This window comes from Ostrea edulis, chromosome 2 (genome assembly GCF_947568905.1).
Source record: "Ostrea edulis chromosome 2, xbOstEdul1.1, whole genome shotgun sequence".
Taxonomy (NCBI): Eukaryota; Metazoa; Mollusca; class Bivalvia; order Ostreida; family Ostreidae; genus Ostrea; species Ostrea edulis.
This window is the reverse complement of record NC_079165.1, coordinates 13,037,130-13,056,043: the sequence shown is the minus strand read 5'-3', so window position 1 is coordinate 13,056,043 and position 18,914 is coordinate 13,037,130. Positions and strand designations below refer to the sequence as shown.

Below are 18,914 nucleotides of genomic sequence, written 5' to 3'. Positions count from 1 at the left end.
TTTTGCAGTTTTATTTCAGTGTATGACAGAGGAAATTAAGTGGAACCAAAATGGTATCTTTCTACCGTTGAACAAAATTGTCAATGGATGAAATCAACAATCATACCTTCATAATATCGATAAATGTTCAGTATTTCAAATATATATCACATGGCATGTTTTAAATTCTTCATATTTGTTGATATTTACATGACACATTTAACAAATTCTTTACACTGCATACATGTACACTCTAAAAATAGATCTTATTTCTTATAATCATATTTCCATTTTAATTTGTATCGAACTTTCATATTTGTGTAACAAGTAACCAAAATAACCATCGAACCAAACAAGACATACATGTAGTTTGTTAGACTTTTATCGAATGTATAATTGAAAACATCTAAGACTGTAGAATATGAATATCTAATTTTGAAGAAAAAAAAAATGAAATAGGTGTAAAATAAAGGTAGTTTAGAGCATCGATTCAACTCAGTTGAAGACAAGAAGAGGGGAGTATAAACTACTTCCGGGATGTGATTTGGTCGATCAGCGATAGAGAAACCGTCGGCTAACTTGACGTTAAAAACGCAATTGTTGAATACAGATTTAGACAGAAATTCAGAGGATCTGAGAGAACTGACAGAGGATGGATAGATCAAGTTGACGTTAAGCTCTTGTTCAGTTTTTTGCAAGTTAAGGAAAGGAACAACACTAAATTCATCGTCAGGGATCGTGGCTATAGCATTTACAACGACAGATGTAGACGAAGTGCAGGTATGTTGCTTTCTTTGACCTCCATGGTGTGTAAGAGAAGAAAAACGTTTTTGGTCACTTGAGATATTTCTGTTGTAATATGAAGACTCGCAACGGTGCCCTGGTAAGAACACAATTTTCTAGCCTCGAAACCAGCTTCGCTTATGGCCATGATGGCTGTTGCCCGGAAACAACAGGAGAAATCATCCTCATTTATAAAGTAAACATGCCCATAACTCTCCCTCCATTTCTTCCCTGCCAATATTACAGTCATCGTATGAATTCGTCATATTGCAGACGTTTAAGTTGCAGACGGTATTAAGATAAAACAACTCAACGGTATGTTTAATGTTTCTGAAATTTTATTCCTTGATGATATTCTTGTCTGTTTACAGATAAACTCTATATAAACATTTTTATTTTGTATCTATTATAATGACAGGTCATTGCTTAACAGCTATGTTTGACTATATTTAGCTCTAAAACTTCATAGATATTTCGGATTTCAAACATTTCGGTTGAGCATCACTGAAGAGACATTATTTGTGGAAATGCGCATCTGGTGCATCAAAATTGGTACCGTATAAGTTTTACAATAAACCAGGTTAGCGTAGTACAATTTACCCAAATAATTTTGAAGCAGTAATCGACTTCATGCCCTCAAAAATTGAATGTCGATTTCGCTAGTATTGTCATATCAGAAAACACATTGACAAATCTAATTATTTTCATATTGATCAGACACAAATTACACGACAGCAGTATAACATTTCGTAATTCTTTCAATCTTAGTAGCTGCATGGATTATTTTCTGTATGAATAAAACTGACATAAAAATAAAATCGAAATTGAAAATATGTTATCGATACACTTATTTCAATTATAACCCATCAGTAGCTCAGTGGTAGAGCGTTTGCTTAGTGTTAGGAAGGTCGTGTGTTCTCGAGCACCGCGTCCAACATAAGACGTACATAAAGGTAGGGATCCTCACTGCTACCACCCTGAACACTGAGGATTTGTCTAAATTTGCAGTAGTTCACCTACAGCTGGTGACGTCTCAATATGAGCGAAAATTTTTCAACCGGAGTAAAACAACGCAACATGTCATACAATGTATTGAACGATCTCCGCACGGTCATTTCGCGGAAGATATGCGCTGATCGGACAGCAAACGCACGATATTTTAAGACAATTGGACAAAACATTAATAGAACGGAGATTGTAGTCTCGGGGGACATTCAACTTGAGTCACGAGGGCTTCATGCGATCTCCAAGAGAAACTTGCGGAAGTCACTCGAGGACTGTCGTACAATTGCACGGTGTTTGAACAATTTCCGCACATCTATTAATAGAAAACTTGTAAAGAGTACAAAATCAATATGATGATAATTCTAAATGTTATACATAGTTCTCACAATGTGTTGACTTCACAGTACATCATTTTGTGACACACTGTACCAATCAACATTCGATTTTTGTATAATGTTGTAGAGCTGGAACAATAAAGTTCAAGGTCATCTGAAAACAGCTCCGTGACCCTCGTCATATTAGTACCACTCTTGTCCATGTGCAACATCAGTACCTATATGAATAACAAGTTGTATACAAACTGAAATGTATATAGCAAGTAAACTTCATGAACGTTTTATTTTGTATTCGATATTTTTGCCATCACTTGTCAGATAATTTTGTCAACAAGTCAGATAATTGTATCGACTTGTCGGGAAGATTCTTTCTTCATATTTTTTCATTTTTAAATTCTAATATGATGACCCCATTTACTGACATTTACTATTCCTCTTAATATCTGTCAAAACATCATCGCCATATGAAAAATTAATTTAGCACATCAACACGTTATTAAATAGACGACATATTTTGGATGTAGTAGTATTTGTTTTGTCATTTGACAAGTGGACAAAATCATCTGAAAAGTGGACATAATTCAATGACAAGTCAACACAATTATCTGGCAAGTCGACATAATTATCTGACAGAAGATGGCGGATATATGTCATCAATAATATGGTAAATATACGGACATTGGGTAGCAGTATTCACACTTTTACACGATAACTAAGTATAAAACATATACACGAGTGTATTCTGTAATTACCCGTATGTTGTTGATTCTTGTTAGATTACTATCCTTTCATGTGCAGAAGGTCAAACATTACCTGCGATGCACATGGATTAACTGGATTAGAGAGATGCTGTAAAAATTTATGTCCTATGGGCTGACACCCAATGAGCACATCTCCTGTGGTAGGATCAACTATCGGATTGTCTGGGAAGGTATCAAGCTCAATGTCCTGCTCAAGCATAAATAAAATCACCACTATCATTTATGAAAAACCTGACCAGTAAATTTGTTGCTTATGACATGTCAGAAAACTGATGAGATAGTTTTTAGCAGTTCACATACATTTACTTTGGTGAGTCGATTGTTGTCTTCTCTCTTATGCACCATCAGCTTTTTTCCGATATTGGATGCGGTATACACAAGTCTGTAAATGGACATAATACCATCATTATATTAGTGACATCAGTATAGTAACAGAGTCCTGCTGGTCTCCAGAATACTGATATAATAACATAGTACTACTAGTGTCCAGAATACTGATAGTAACATAGTACTACTAGTGTCCAGAATACTAATATAGTAACATAGTATCATTGATGTGCAGAATACTGATATAATAACGTAGTACTACTAGTGTGCAGAATACTGATATAGTAACATAGTACTACTAGTGTCCAGAATACTAATATAGTAACATAGTACTACTAGTGTCCAGAATACTGATATAGTAACATAGTACTACTAGTGTCCAGAATACTAATATAGTAACATAGTACTACTAGTGTCCAGAATACTGATATAGTAACATAGTACTACTAGTGTCCAGAATACTGATAGTAACACAGTGTCACTGATCTCCAGAATACTGAAATAGTAACATAGTACTACTAGTGTTCAGAATACTGATATAGTAACACAGTATCACTGATGTGCAGAATACTGATACAATAACATAGTACTACTAGTGTCCAGAATACTGATATAGTAGCATAGTATCACTGATGTGCAGAATACTGATATAATAACATAGTACTACTAGTGTGCAGAATACTGATATAGTAACATAGTATTACTGATGTGCAGAATACTGATACAATAACATAGTACTACTAGTGTTCAGAATACTGATATAGTAACATAGTATCACTGATGTGCAGAATACTGATACAATAACATAGTACTACTAGTGTGCAGAATACTGATATAATAACATAGTACTACTAGTGTCCAGAATACCAATATACAAATCAGTAACACTGGTGGCCGGAATCATCTGACCCAAAGACTCTACACTGAAAAAGTTATTGTATAATACAGGCATTTTTTTATTTTGGTAAATTACTAAATCTAACATACACATGTAGGTAATTCAATGTGCGTCTTAATGTAAATTTTTAAAAAAGTAATATAACCTTCTAAGGAAAATAGAAATAATCTGATTACCTTGATGCAAGGTGAAGATAACGAACAGTGATCAATCTCATAACTCCTTGATGGTAGATGAAATTTAACGAGGTGTCTCGATTTGATTCATTTCCTAGGTAATTCTCCAGAATTTGTTGTTCTAACTACTTGGAGTGGATATTCTAACTCTATCTAAACAACATTTAGACCCTAACCTATGGACCCGGTTAGGAAGAGAGTAGGCTGAGTGACATATACCTCTAATGACGATCGCATGCGCACAACGAAGTGAAAATCAATACTTGGACACTATAGTCCATGTCAATTTCAATGTTTTTGAATGTGATCTGTGATTTTTATTGTTAATAATAAAACCAACCCCTAAACAAGGTGACGATAATGGCTGTTTTCCTTTCAGTAATACTTCACATGCCGAGTAAAATTTACTTAAAAACGTCAAGGATATAACCCCAATTACCAGCATCTGACTCATACTATGTGTTCCCATAGCAATTATTGTCTTTTTCTATTGTACTTACTTTCCGTTTCTTGAAAGAGCAATCCCATTAGCAAAGCATGTTGGCTCTGACACTATGATAAATTCTTGACCATCGAAGTATAAAATATGCCCAAAGTGAAGTCCCAACATGGCTTCGAAAACAATTCCTACATGATTGCGATAGTACGTGTAATCTGTTGTGTAAAACGTATCTGCTCCTGTGGCAGCTACGTCATTGAGTCTGAAACAAAGTGTGACGTTAATCACTAGATTATTCAGTCTGTAAGGAAGTGTGATTCTAACGGCTCCATTATCCAGTATAAAAAGTAAAATATTTATCGATCGCTACATCATTCATTTCAATCTCTGACAGAGTATACTTTTATATTTTCATTTAATCTAGTCAATTCTGATTGATCAAGATGCATTTTGGGAACATTGTTATTCTCTGATAACAGTAACCACGCCCCGGTGTGATATCTAGCAACGGAAAGCAATACTTGACAACATGTGATATACAAATTATCACATGCGTACAGATTGTGCGCGTACGGTTCACGGGAGATTGTTAAACAACATAGACGGTAAAACGGATGTTTGTAACCGTCAAATCAACATTAATGGCGGCAAATAGCACATGAAAAGATAGATATTCCCATTCTAATGCAATTTTGCATTTCACCTTATGTTTCCACCCTATTTCGTTGAGCTTTGCTTTGATGCGTTACTAAAATGTTATGCTTGATGTTATATTTTAGTCAATCTATCATGACGTCAATATCGAAAGATTTCCGTCATGTTAATGCTCATTTGATAGCATTATAATTCATTGTTTTACTTTGTTGCATACATTTGATAAATATGTAATTATCAAATGTAGTTATGGGTGATATTGAAAATTTTCACCCCGAGAAAACCATTCTCAACCTCGAATTTGCTTCAGTCGACAATGGTTCTCTCGGGGTGATAATATTTCCACTACATGCACTAGTCATACAATGTTAACCTCTACATCATTGTGTGATGTAAGCCTTACGTCACGTATAGTCATCCAATGAGAATTGTTTTGATCTACAATTGATAATGTAACTTATTTCTGAAAACATACAATAAACAATTGATGAAAGCATATTACACGTGGATTAGATTTCCTGTATAAGCCGCGAGATGTTTTAATTCTAAGGTCTTCTCCAGAAACTCAAACTTTTCCACAGTGTCTTCCTCTGCTCGATGTACCACAACGAAAAGAAGCACCGTACCTACAGTGGTGAACAAAAATGTTTTAGATGGACATGGACAAGTGAAGATAACGAACATTGATATATATCATAAATCCTATAAAGGAAATAAAATTACGAGAAGGGCAAACACAGACCCCTGATTGTTCCAGAGGAAGAATCAGGCGCCTAGGAGTAGGGAACATCTCCTATCGACAATATATTTCCCAAATGAGAGGTTGTATTGGCAAATTAGATCATCATAACAATCATAGAATTTGCGAAATGCTGACTTAAAACGAGACTGTTGAATATTCTGTAAAATCAACTTATTTATAAGTAGCCTAATGATCAATATATATATATTAGATATTTATGAACGAAACTCAACGTTTTATGTTTTAAAAGAAATAAAATACAGATTAGTTTCGACAGTCATATAAAAACTATACTGGAAAAACGAAACACTTTATATCTATTGTTTTCCTGTTGTTTTGTTTTTCAATAAGGGTTTTGAAGGTATGTATTCTGTTGTACAGATACCTTTGTCCTCTAGAACACTGATACCATGCGGAACGAAATCTTTGTAATTAAAATTGTTTCCAATAATCCTCAGTTCTTTCACCCCATCTTCTGGTTTCACCATGTTAAACAGCATGATCCGCCCTCCGACATGGTTTTTCGTGTAATACTCGTGATATTCTGATCCCATGACGGCGGCATTGCCTCCCATTATTGGTAAAATCTTCAGATTGATCAATGTAAATAGGCATATAACAATAAATAAAAAATGAATAAATAGTTAAGAAAATTAAAAGGTACATAATGAAGAGAAATATTTCCTAATTTTCTCATGGCAATTATATATCACTGTATTGGAAAACCAGAGTCTAAACTCTGAAAATCGTCCAGGAACAAGTTAACAAAAACACCTGCAATAGTGTAAACAACGTCAACATTTCGAGACCCAGATATCTACTTTTTCGAACCAACAATTTGAACCCATGGAAAAAACTGATTTAACATTACTTAATGGAGAGTTTTTACAAGTCATAAGGTTGGTGATAACTTTTACTCTGCGACAAGTATACGAAATGATTGGCTCTCCTTCGTTCAAGGAACAAACACAGGAAATTGCTCACAATTCTATAAATTCTGAGTACCGTATGTCTACAGGAAATATTTACTTTTATAGAATAACTTCTGTTGATTGCGTCCGTTATTGCTGATTTAAAAGTAGCAAACTGTGTTTTACCCACTGGGACTTGTCTTCTGGATTGTGGACAGTTAATATGAATCCTCTTTAAAATCACCTTTGAAGTCGTTTTGATTATTCAAAGGTGATTGTAAAGAAGATTTATATATCTATCCCCCCACAATTCGGACGACAAGCCCCTCCGGATGGAAACGGATATTTGCGATAGGTAAATCAGCAATGACGATAGGAAATAACAATGATAAATATTCCAATTCTAATGCAATTCATGTGTTTTGCCTAATATTTACATCATGAAAGGTGAACATAAAGAACAGTGATCTCCTATAAGCATTACGAAATAGATAGTTGGGAAAACACAGACCCCTGGACACACCATAGGTAGGATAAGGTACTGAGGAGTAAGCATCCCCTGTCACATTTCTTTGAGTTTACTTTTCTGTTATACGAAATACGACACGAAGTGTTTCCGCTTGATATCAATCCATTATGACGTCACATAGGAAAGCTTTCCGTTTCGTTAATGCTCGTATAATCCGTCCATCAACCAATCAAAATGATGATTACAAAAGAATTGCATTAGAATGTGTGAATTAACTTACAGAAGTGATGAAAGTTAAACCAGACTGGGTGGTCTGCATGTCCTCAGATCCATGCTCTACAAATGAGTAAGAGAAATATATATTTGAATATTTAGATTCTCTAGAGACAAGAGACACCATTAAGCAACATCTGATAGACGAGCATTAAGAATGTAAACTAAAACATGTGCATAATGAAACGCTAATCTTTGATGTCCGTGGTAAGACAAGCGAATCATCTCGCGTATTACCTATTCCATCCACGATGTGACATTTCCCTGGTCTGTGATTCCACAGTGTTTTATGGTAGTCCAGGAACATTCTAAAATGTGCAGAAATAGGTAATTCAGTTACACATATTCTTTTATGTATACATGTAAATGCAATGTCATCTGATATTGAAGTACATAGTGAGCACATATGGATTTAAAAACCAATCCGATTAATCGTCGTAGCTCGGAGTTTCTACAACTATGGCCCCTGCTACGTTATCCAGCAAGGAAGCAGTGAGAAAGAGGTCAAAGGGATATAAATAAATATGGATGAGGTCAAATACATACCAACGTAATTAATCAATTTACAATTACTTTGACAAAGAAATTAATCAAATTACACATTACATTTACCTTCCCATATTTATGTTGCAATATTCCATTATCACCTGCATATGGTGTTTATATCTTTCAACTGATTCGATACGCAAGAGCTTGTTCTGCTGATGGTCAGTTTTTAAATCGAGACAAGCTACTGACAAACAAGTTGATGGTACAGGGATTCAACAGTATCGATTGAAGTCAGTATTTCACAAATTCTATGGTCGTTATAACGATTTGGTTCGTCAATAAAACCTATCATTGGGTCAAATGCTGTCTGACGTGTTTCATACAGATTGTTAGGTCGTTCGTGGCACTTTGATTTTGACTACCGATGATTCCGTTTACCGGTTCAGGATATAGGGCTCATGGCGGGTGTGATCGGTCAACTGGGGATGTTTACTCCTCCTAGGTACCTGATCTCAATTCTGGTATATCCAGGGGTCCGTGTTTGCCCAACTATCTATTTTGTATTGCTTATAGGAGTTATATGATCACTGTTCGTTATCTTCACCTTTCATTTAAGTAGCTTCAAATTGTTATTACCAAAACATCAATATAAGAACACACACGCACATGAAGGATGCAAGTGCCCTTAGATATTTCTGACCCTGCAGGTTTGTGGGAATTTTCAAATGCTTAAAACACTCGTCATCCTTGGCTTTGATGTTTCAAATAAGCTTTGATGTTTGGTTAGGTGTTTTGCTAATAGAACTATTGATAGTCTAGTGTGTCCCTATCTGAATAGATAGGGATTGCCGTTTATAAATCATAAGCACGCCAAATAAAGAGAGTGGCGAATGGATCAAAATAACCGTTTCCTATCATATTCAATATTCCTGCTAGCACTTGTTCGAGTATTAGAACGATGTGACACCTTTGAAATTGCGATCAATTGAAATATCTGGATATTGTGTTATTACATAAAATATGCACTGTTCATGAAAAATAGTATCTCCCTATTGGTACAGAGATTGGTTGAAGGAGAGGAAATATACATGCGCGAGTTTCTTATGCACGAATAGTTGCCTTATCCATGTTTACGTCGCAATTGTTTTGATACATTTGATATTTTTGTCAATAAAAAGATAGGAAACATTATAATTTCCTTCAGGTGAAGGCTGTTTGTCAATGTCGGAAAGAACGGTATGCAGATGGCTATTTAACGTTCTGTCCAGCAACCTGTCACTATCAGATGTTTAACATGAAAACTTTCATGTGTTAATCGCCTAACCTGAAGGCTTACTTTAGGAAGAATAAAAATCATATCAAAATCCTAAATGAACACATTTTTCCAGATGTGTTACCATGTAAGTCCTCCTTTAAAACATCAATACAAGGTATGAAATAACATCTAGAAAAATGAAAAGGTGAATATAACAAACAGTGACTAATGTCATCACAACGAGTTCTCTTTTGTGAACTTTGGCATAGTTTTTCTTAACTGCACCAGTGTGAGATAAGAGGTATTTGGTAGGTGTATTTTTCAATTATTGTAATAAGATGGACTATTTTGATGTTTAATTTAACATGACCGATTTAAAGTTTTGGGGTCAAAATAGGTCGAGAAAAACTCTCCCAGTGGGATGTAGGCCGCGATATGATCTTGCAAATAAAAGTTAATTGCTTTCTGCGAGAAGTTCTACTTACACTATTTTGGAAATGTACATGACGATCAAAGCCATCATAAGCCCAAAGAAAGCTCTCCGAATCATGATTTCTTCTTATGATCAGGAGCTGAGAGAAGTTCTTACTTGGAATGAAAGTATCGAGCTCCTGAATGTTTGAACCCAAGGCTGTTTAACAAATGTAGAGCAGATGAAGAAATGACTACGAGTTGCGTGATTGGCCAATATCGAGAATAAAAGTTATTTAGAATTGAAAGAAATAGTTTAATGTTGAATTCATTGTCGGGATGAAAAAATTATTACAAAAAATCAAGAAAGTATTGAGGAAATCATTGTGGTAGTGGTAGTGTAATGAGAGGTGTGATTCACTGCGGACCGTTGTATGATGTTAAGTAGTACACATGTGACCTATAATCACCTATATCAGAAGCATGCAAATGGAGTTTTCTGAATCAAGTGAGAAAAAATTTGAGCTTGATTTACATTGGGATCAAGACACTGTTTTCCATGAAGTTTTCTTTCGGTAGATTTATTACCATTTATTGATATCACTTATTTTGTTACTATTTAATGATACAACTTATTCTTCAATCAGAATGATATGAGTGAAAGACTAAAATCGTCATTGAGTACTCGAGCAATATTCAATAGGATGGTGTTTGTAATGGTTTGTAAAATGGTTTAAAGATATGTACATTTATAACCCATCATAATGCACCTCCACAAAAATGAATTATAAATTAATAAGTATTGCTAATAATAGCAGGTGCCAATTGATTAAATGAAATTGCAATCAATCATTCGCATATGATTATAATACAAAGGCACACCGTATTGTAACGTCATGAGAGATGAAGCTATTTTTGGATATTGGATGTGTTGTTCGAAACAGGAGATGGGGCTTTGATATTTCAGATTCCACATGACCAGGTCTTGCTTTTGGTGTAAATCCTTTTGACTTAGTGAAATCAGAATTTGACCTACTTTTAAAATTTTAACCTTCGCTTTATCTTTTAAACGAATTGTGATATGATAAATAGAGTTACGCTTCCTGGTGAGCTGCAAATTATTCATTTGCAATAGGTGACCTTGTGAAGTTCATACATTTCGTTGCAAATGAAGAGTTTTCTACAAAAATTAGATTTACACCAAGGATGATCTTTTGATCAGAGCTATCTTTATATCATATTGTGTTGTCCTGGCATAGGTTTTGTAAAACTTTACAACAGTGATTTAGTATATTACTCCTTTTTTGTAACCCCTTTTTTGCATCTCTTTTCAATAATCTATCTTTCATTATCGGATTATTCCCTTCATGTCAATTTAGATTCAAGTCTTTGGATAATAAATACTTTGGACCAAATTTGATAACAAAAATTTCTGAGAATATCCTACATTTCAAATAGTTTCTGAGATACCACACTCCACCCCACGGACTGTTCATTATCTTCACCTTTCATGTGCAATATTTTTTTTAAATTTTCTTTTTCACCTTGAAGGGCAAATGGGGTGCAAATACGACGAACCAAAAAAAAAAAAAAATCCAAACAAACCCAGGTCTAAGTACATTGTCTATGTTTGTGATGGTAGTAAGGACTTTTTATAAAAAATGTTCTTTCCAAAACCTCCTTTTCAAACATAATTTATTAAGTTATGAATCTACTCTTTCTTAAAAGAAAAGTGAAGATAACGAACAGTGATCAATCTTATAACTCCTATAAGGAATACAAAATTAAGAGTTGGGCAAACACGGACATCTAGATATACAAGAGGTGGGATCAGGTACCAAGGAGGAGTATGCATTCCCTGTCCAACGGTCACATCCACCGTGAGTCCTATATTTCGATCAGGTAAAAGGAGTAATCTTTAGTCAAATCAGTGTGCCAAGAATGACCTAACAATCCGTATGAAACACATCTGACAACATTTGACCCAATGATAGGTTGTATTGACAAACTAAATCATTATAACGACCATAGAAGTTGTGAAATGTTGACTTTAAACGAGACTGTTGAAACCCCTGTGCCATCAACTTGTTTGTCAGTAACCTGCGTCGATTTAGAAACTAAACATACACAGAACAAGCTCTTACATATCGAATCATTTGAGAAATATACACACCATATGTAAGTGATAATAGAATATTGCTACATAAATATGAGAAGTTAACGATTGGGATGCTAAATCCTCGGGTTTGTCATAAAGTTGAGTTGTTAGTTTGCCGTTAATCCAATACAATTTCTTAGTACGAAGCAGATGTGGATGACTCTTTGGTGTCCTAAGTTATGAATTACTGGGGAAATTCTAACATAAGGGATCAGACTGCATTTAATAAACATCGCAAAACTACCTCCATGCCTGCATAGTAAGCAGTATTGCTATCGTTTGCCGGTGCATTGTGCATGTACATGTATAAAGTACAACATCTGAAATCGTGATGAGACATGTAATTTTTAGCAATGCAGAGGTGATGTATCCCACAGAGGTCCAAAGGTCATATCCTTGCCTCAACATTTTAACCTAAATTTGATCATGTATATTCAGGGTAATCTGGAACTTTGATAAAACCTGCGATATCGAAGTACAAAATATTTCCAAAACGAATTTTCAATAAGCTGTCTATAGTAATCCTAAGGAACTGAACAAATTGCCCAATACGTCGTATTTTAAACAGATCTAGTCTTATAACGGCAAGATCATTCAGCCTGTAACAAAGCGTAATAGATTTTAAAAATATGCTAATCGAAGTGTTCATTTTGCCTGTAAAACAGATAAGTAATCATAGACAATGAGAAAGTGAAAATAACGAACAGTGGCCAATCTCATTAATCCTACAAATAATTCAAAGGTAAGAAAAGGACAAAATCGGACCTCTGGACATACCAGAGATAGGGTCAGGTGAATAAGAAGAGTGAGTATCCCCTATCGCATACATCTTGATCTGGAAAAACATGTATCAAGGCAAACATCTGGAAACATCTGGAAGAGCCAATAGTCGTGGTAGCTTAGTGGTAGAGCGTTCGCTTCGTAACCGGGAAGTCGTGCTTTGGCCGCAGCACACCTAAGACGTTAACAAAGGTAGTGATTGCTCCTTCGCTAAATGCTCGGTATTTAGATGTGAGAATCATGGTCCTTTCGGGTACGACCTTAAACACGAAGGTATCGTGTAGTGACAGGCATTAGCACGCTAACAAACCGTCACTGCTACAACCATGAACGCTAACCATACGCGGGTACGTTAAGGCAGGTTATGAAAATTTTTACTGGGATAAAATCCGCGAAACAATGTGACGTCATAATTGAAATAAGTATATCACTAAATATATATTAAATTCCGATTTTATTTTTTATTTAAGTTTTATTTATGCATAAAATAAACCATGCAGCTACTAAGATCCAACGAAATTCGAAATGCTTTACTGCTGTTGTGTAATTTCTGTCTGATCGATATGAAAGTAAACTGATGACGTCATGACTATACATCAAGTGACGTTGACACATGCAAGGAATTTGTTTATGTGTGCCATGCAAACATCGACAAAATGTAGAGTATTTGAAATATATGACATGGGATATATGGAATATATATGTAAAACGCTGATAATTTATTGATATTAAGAAGGTATGTTGATATCATTCATTGACAACTTTGTTAAACGGAGAAAACATTCCATTTAGCATGTCGATCCGATTTCCGTCTGTAACAGACTGAAATAAAACTGCAAAAGTAGCACATAAGCCCGCATACTTTTAGAGACATTTTATACACCGTTTGAAAGGTCATAAACTAATGTACACGGCAATTACTGATAGAATCCTCTGTTAAGAAAACTTTTAAAGAAAACTACATAGCATCATGCAAAATGTAAAACATGAGCTAGATGGTTTCGTGTTTAAATGTTCAATAATTATTTCTTATTGAAAGTGGTAGGATTCTATCAGTAATTCTGATATACTATGGGTATTTTACCGTCATTATCGCCAGTTAGACCAATATTTGAATCTTGGGATAATGTGTTACTTTTACATTTTCTATTAAGGTACCCCCATGATCTATTTATAACAGTCATGTAATGACGTCATACGGAATCGCATGTTTGTCATGATACAAAATGTTCTCATGTAAACAGCCAAAATAGTTTTTAAGAGTTAGTAGCTCCCTCTCTCTATGTAAGACAGATTTTTAAAATTATGCAGTTTACGTGCATAAATGAACCATGACCTGCCTTAACATACCCGCGTAGGTCTAAATTTGTGTTACTTCATCCCCAGCTGGTGAATCTCAGTAACAGTGAACAATTCTCGATGGGACATAAAATAAGCATACAATTAATCAATCAGCACAATTAAATATCTAATATTGAATGCATCTAAATCTAGCAGAAACATAAATGCTCATTAACCTGCAACATGAGAGTAATCACTTTATAAATTGATGAAAATTAAATTGCATTTTTTGATTTTATACGACATACATACTGGTGATGTTGACATAGTTGAAATTGAGAACCTGAAATCATTTATTTTAAAAGGTCCGAAATTCAGAGAACTTCGGTCTTTCAATTGGCGATAGAAGTTAATCTCTTTGATAATTCTGCCAAAGGTTATGCCAGAAGATGGACTAGATATCAAAAAGAACTTGATACCTTGTTAAAATGGATTAAAAGTAGAAGAGGAATATTACAAACCCGTATTAGACGCACCAAAAACAAAAGTACTTACCATCTATCCTGTGTTTAGCAAACGAGAAGCGAAAAAAGAATTAGAAAGGTTACATGCGGAATACGATTTGGTTCCAGCTGACAAAGCTTGTAACAACATTTTCTTTGTAAGGCTCATTATCACAACTGTATTGTAAACGAACTTGGCATTAAGATTGGTAAATACTATTAGAAATTTCTGTCAATCAATTTTTTTTTCATTTAAATAACTTTAACAACTCATAAACTAACTAAAAAACCCATATTAGACATACCTTTGCGGGTTTATTTTTATACTATGTGCTACAGAGCACATATACCCCCCAAATACAAAAGCCAAATTTTAACACAAGGATGCATGGTATCATGTTTTATTTATTTATGCACCAAAGCACATCATATTAAGCTATAATATGTAAAAACCAATAGATATTCATTTACTGAGAGAAATTTTAAAGATATTCAATTGAAAACATACATAATTGCTGTTTAATCTGCTCACATCCTTCAGAAAAAAATCACAGAATATCGCAATTTTGAAAAATTCTCAAAATCTAAATTGTTTACATGCCAGTTTTTCTTTCAAAATATTCAGAATTATGTCTAAAATTAACCAAAAAAAAAAAAAAAAAAAACAACAACAAAAAAAAAAAAAAAAAAAAAAATCAATAAAACAAACAACAACATATTTTACCATAGATGACCAGATATTTTTTGCAAAATGGTTTCTTGAATATGTAAACCCCCATTTTTTAATTTAAGTTTTACAATTATTTTTTGCACACTTTGAAAATAGTAAAATTTAACAGCAAATACAGTCTTAAAATCAAGATTAACATAATATAACAATATATATATGTAAAACATACTGAAAATGTCCTACCAGACAATTAGAACACAAGGAGTGGGGGGGGGGGAACCCTTTCCTTTTTCTCACAATTTTGTGCGTGTGTTATTCTTTTGTTTTTTTGCTGTCAATCATATCATACATAAAAATACATACATGCTATTTCATACTTATAGAAAAAATAAATGTAGTGTAATAGACATGTAGATTCTAGCAACTCATATACAAATAATTTTGTTTCTTGAAAGTACTTATGAAGGAAAGTTCAAATATTCAACAACTTTGCTGATGATTTTCTGAGACTTTGTAATTCTGGGTTTCTTTGAACCAAACACAAACTCACTAAAACAGTTTGAATTCCACTGTGAGGGTCACGCTTATGTATGATTTTTAACTTGTTCAGGCTTAGATTGCAAGTTATGAGCCATTTAGAGATCAGTGTAGATATTACATTGCTTTGTACAATTGGAGCTAGTGAGGACTTGACACTATAATAATTCATGGTAAACATATCTTAAGATTCACATTTGAATGTTAAATTTGACTCGTGCAGTTCTCGTAAACTACAAACAGACAAAGAAGTTATAACCGGAACTTTCTAGTTGGTGCTTAAAATTTAAAACCGGATACGTAAAAGCACGGCCTTTCCTTAATTCTCCGTAACCATACTTATACCCCAACTGCCCTCTCAAAAGATGAAATTATTCAAACTCGTGCATCAGTTTTAGATACATTTAATATCCCAGTCAATGGGGTGGATGAATAAAAGTTAGCATACCTTTACTGGATTCATAAACTTAACAAAAACCCTTACAAAGATACAATGCTAGATCCATTAAATGGTCTACCAAGCACCTATCTGTGCTCCTTACGAATATATTAACATCCGTAAAGGAGAAATTGTTCCACAATATACAACATATATAAGTGGTGTAAATAAGATGTGGAGTCTAAAAAATCCTAAAGAACTTTTAGTAAATTTGAAATCGCGAAAATGTTCTCAAATCAACATCAAAACGTTTGACTTTTCAACACTTTACACAATGAATGAAAGACTAGATTTTTTGACATCATAGACATTTGCTTTTTCAACAAAAATGGAAAAGGGAAATATTCTATCTAGTGATCAGTCATCCAAAATTTTTTCTTTCTGATCCATCGCACAAGTACTCTGAAGTTGAAATAAGAATATGACGGAGTTCCTCATTGACAACATCGTGGTTTTTGGTAAACAGGTCTTCTAACAGTTTGTTGGAAATCCAATGGGCACGAATTTTTTGTGCTCCTTCGTTGGCTGATCTCCTTTTATATCCCTATGAGACAAGAGTTTATTCAAAAGCTTCTATATGAGAAGAAAAATTCTGCTGTGGCCTTAAACTCGAAATTTAGATATATCGAAGACGTTTTATCTACTAACAATAATCATTTACCAAATTTATATATCCCAGTGAATTCGAAATAAAAGACCACCGTATGCACATCTGCTTTGTATTTAGATAATTTATTGCACATAGATGGCAAACTAACAACTCAACTTTATAACAAATGGGATTATTTCTGCTTCTCTATCGTCAAATTCCCATAATTATGTAGCAATATTGCAGTATCACCTGCATACGAGGTGTTTATGTGTCCCGACTGATTCGATATACAAGAGTTTGTTCTGCGTATGATCAGTTTTTGAATCAAGGCAGGTCACTGACAGTTTCGTTTGAATTCAACATTTCGCAAATTTCTTTTGATCGTTATAACCATAGAGTTTGCCAATACAAGCTGTCATTGGGTGAATTGCTCTCTGATGTGTTTCACATCAACTGTTTGACCGTTCTTGGCACACTGATTTGGACTACGGATTACTCTGTTTACGTGATGAAGATGTAGGGCTCATGGCTTACTCTTCTTAAACACATGGTCCTACCTGTGGTATTTCCAGGGGTCCGTGTTTGTCCAACTCTCTACTTTATATTCCTGATAGGAGTTATGTTCACTGTTCGTTATCTTCATATTTTCATACATTAGAAAATACTGGAACAGTTTTTTTTAAACGTTTCATTTGATAACATATACGCAAAAGCACTAATATCATGTATTTTCACAGTCATATCTTAAAAGATCATGAAGTTATGTATCCTAAAGATAAAGTAGAGGTAGGAAATTGGTGTGATATTATTGATTTCCCCCAGATCCACAGATTATTTTATCAGAAGAACATTTTCTATATAGGTTGTACCTACTCCCTAGATTTCTCTCGTATCACTTACTCTTGTATACTTGATATACAACTGGGTTACCAAAGTGGGCACCGCATTATTGATAAACATCTGTATCACTGAGGGATAAAGTACTTACAGTGTAATTTTTGGCAAACGATTTGCTGATAATGACTGCTATTATGCTGTTGGTAATAATAAGTTTCGATAAATACTGATAATTTTACTGTTTTTTCCGTACCAACAGAAGTTATCGGTATTTTGTACCCATCTGAAACGATTATGCACATTATTATTTCTTCGATGTGGCTAAGTACCTCGTTACTAGCTTGAAAATACGGATGTATATTTAATTGCTGTCATAAAATTTAGAAATTCATTTCAATATTAAGGATTATCTCCCTCATGCATAACTCTTATCCTTGGACGAATTTGGCTCCACTTGTTTGGCACGCTGTTTTTGGCTATATTTAGATCTAAAACTTCATAGTTATTTCGGATTTCAAACATTTCGGTTGAGCATCACTGAAGAGACATTATTTGTCGAAATGCGCATCTGGTGCATCAAAATTGGTACCGTATAAGTTTTACATGTGGAGATAAATGGATAAGAAATTAATCTTTTAAAACAATTATAGAAAGTCGAAGATAACGAACAGTGGTTGATCTCATAACGTTTATAAGCAATACAAAATAGATAGTTGAGCAAACATGGACCCCTGGACACACCAGAGGTGGGATCAGGTGCCTAGGAGGAGTAAGCATCCCCTGTCGAACGGTTACACCCGCCGTGAGCCCTATGTCCTGATCAGGTAAACGAAGTTATCCGTAGTCAAAATCAATGTGCCAAGGACGGCCTAACAATCGGTATGAAACACGTGAGACAGCATTTGACCAAATGATATGTTGTATTGACGAACTGGATCGTTATAACGACCATAAAATTTGCGAAATGCTGACTTCAATCGAAACTGTTGAAACCCCTGTACCATCAACTTGTTTGTTAGTAGCTTGCCTCGATTTAAAAACTGACTATACACATAACAAACTCTTGCATATCGAATCAGTTGAGAGATATAAACACCAAATGCAGGTGATAATGGAATATTGCTACATGAATATGGGAAGTTGACAATAGAGAAACTAAAATCATCCCATTTGTCATACAGTTGAGTTGTCAGTTTGCCATTAATGTCTA

At 34.4% G+C, this 18,914-nt stretch overlaps 1 protein-coding gene across 2 annotated transcripts; it reads right to left on the bottom strand.

Annotated features, from left to right (window-relative positions):
- Positions 1–1,082: 1,082 nt before the first annotated feature.
- Positions 1,083–10,133, bottom strand: LOC125681290 (serum paraoxonase/arylesterase 1-like). 2 transcript variants are annotated; one of them, XM_048921314.2, is made up of 9 exons: positions 9,982–10,133; positions 7,990–8,060; positions 7,760–7,815; positions 6,485–6,686; positions 5,860–5,983; positions 4,765–4,965; positions 3,164–3,245; positions 2,916–3,050; positions 1,083–2,320 (listed from the first exon to the last, which is right to left on the bottom strand). In XM_048921314.2, exons 1-9 carry the CDS (start codon positions 10,044–10,046, stop codon positions 2,150–2,152), a joined length of 1,107 nt encoding a protein of 368 aa, XP_048777271.1. In that variant the 5' UTR covers positions 10,047–10,133; the 3' UTR covers positions 1,083–2,149. The 2 variants fall into 2 exon arrangements, with proteins under 2 accessions (XP_048777271.1, XP_056012111.1); XM_056156136.1 differs by having other exon boundaries at positions 2,184–2,320; positions 2,855–3,050; positions 9,982–10,121.
- Positions 10,134–18,914: the final 8,781 nt, after the last annotated feature.

Bases quoted from the DNA above. Each gene is read 5' to 3' on its own strand.
- LOC125681290 (XM_048921314.2), bottom strand. From the start codon at position 10,046: ATGATTCGGAGAGCTTTCTTTGGGCTTATGATGGCTTTGATCGTCATG. The intron at 3,246-4,764 runs GTAAGTACAATA...GTCCATTTACAG, and splicing joins GCTCTTTCAAGAAACGGAAA to ACTTGTGTATACCGCATCCA. The intron at 3,051-3,163 runs GTATGTGAACTG...ATGCTTGAGCAG, and splicing joins ATCGACTCACCAAAGTAAAT to GACATTGAGCTTGATACCTT.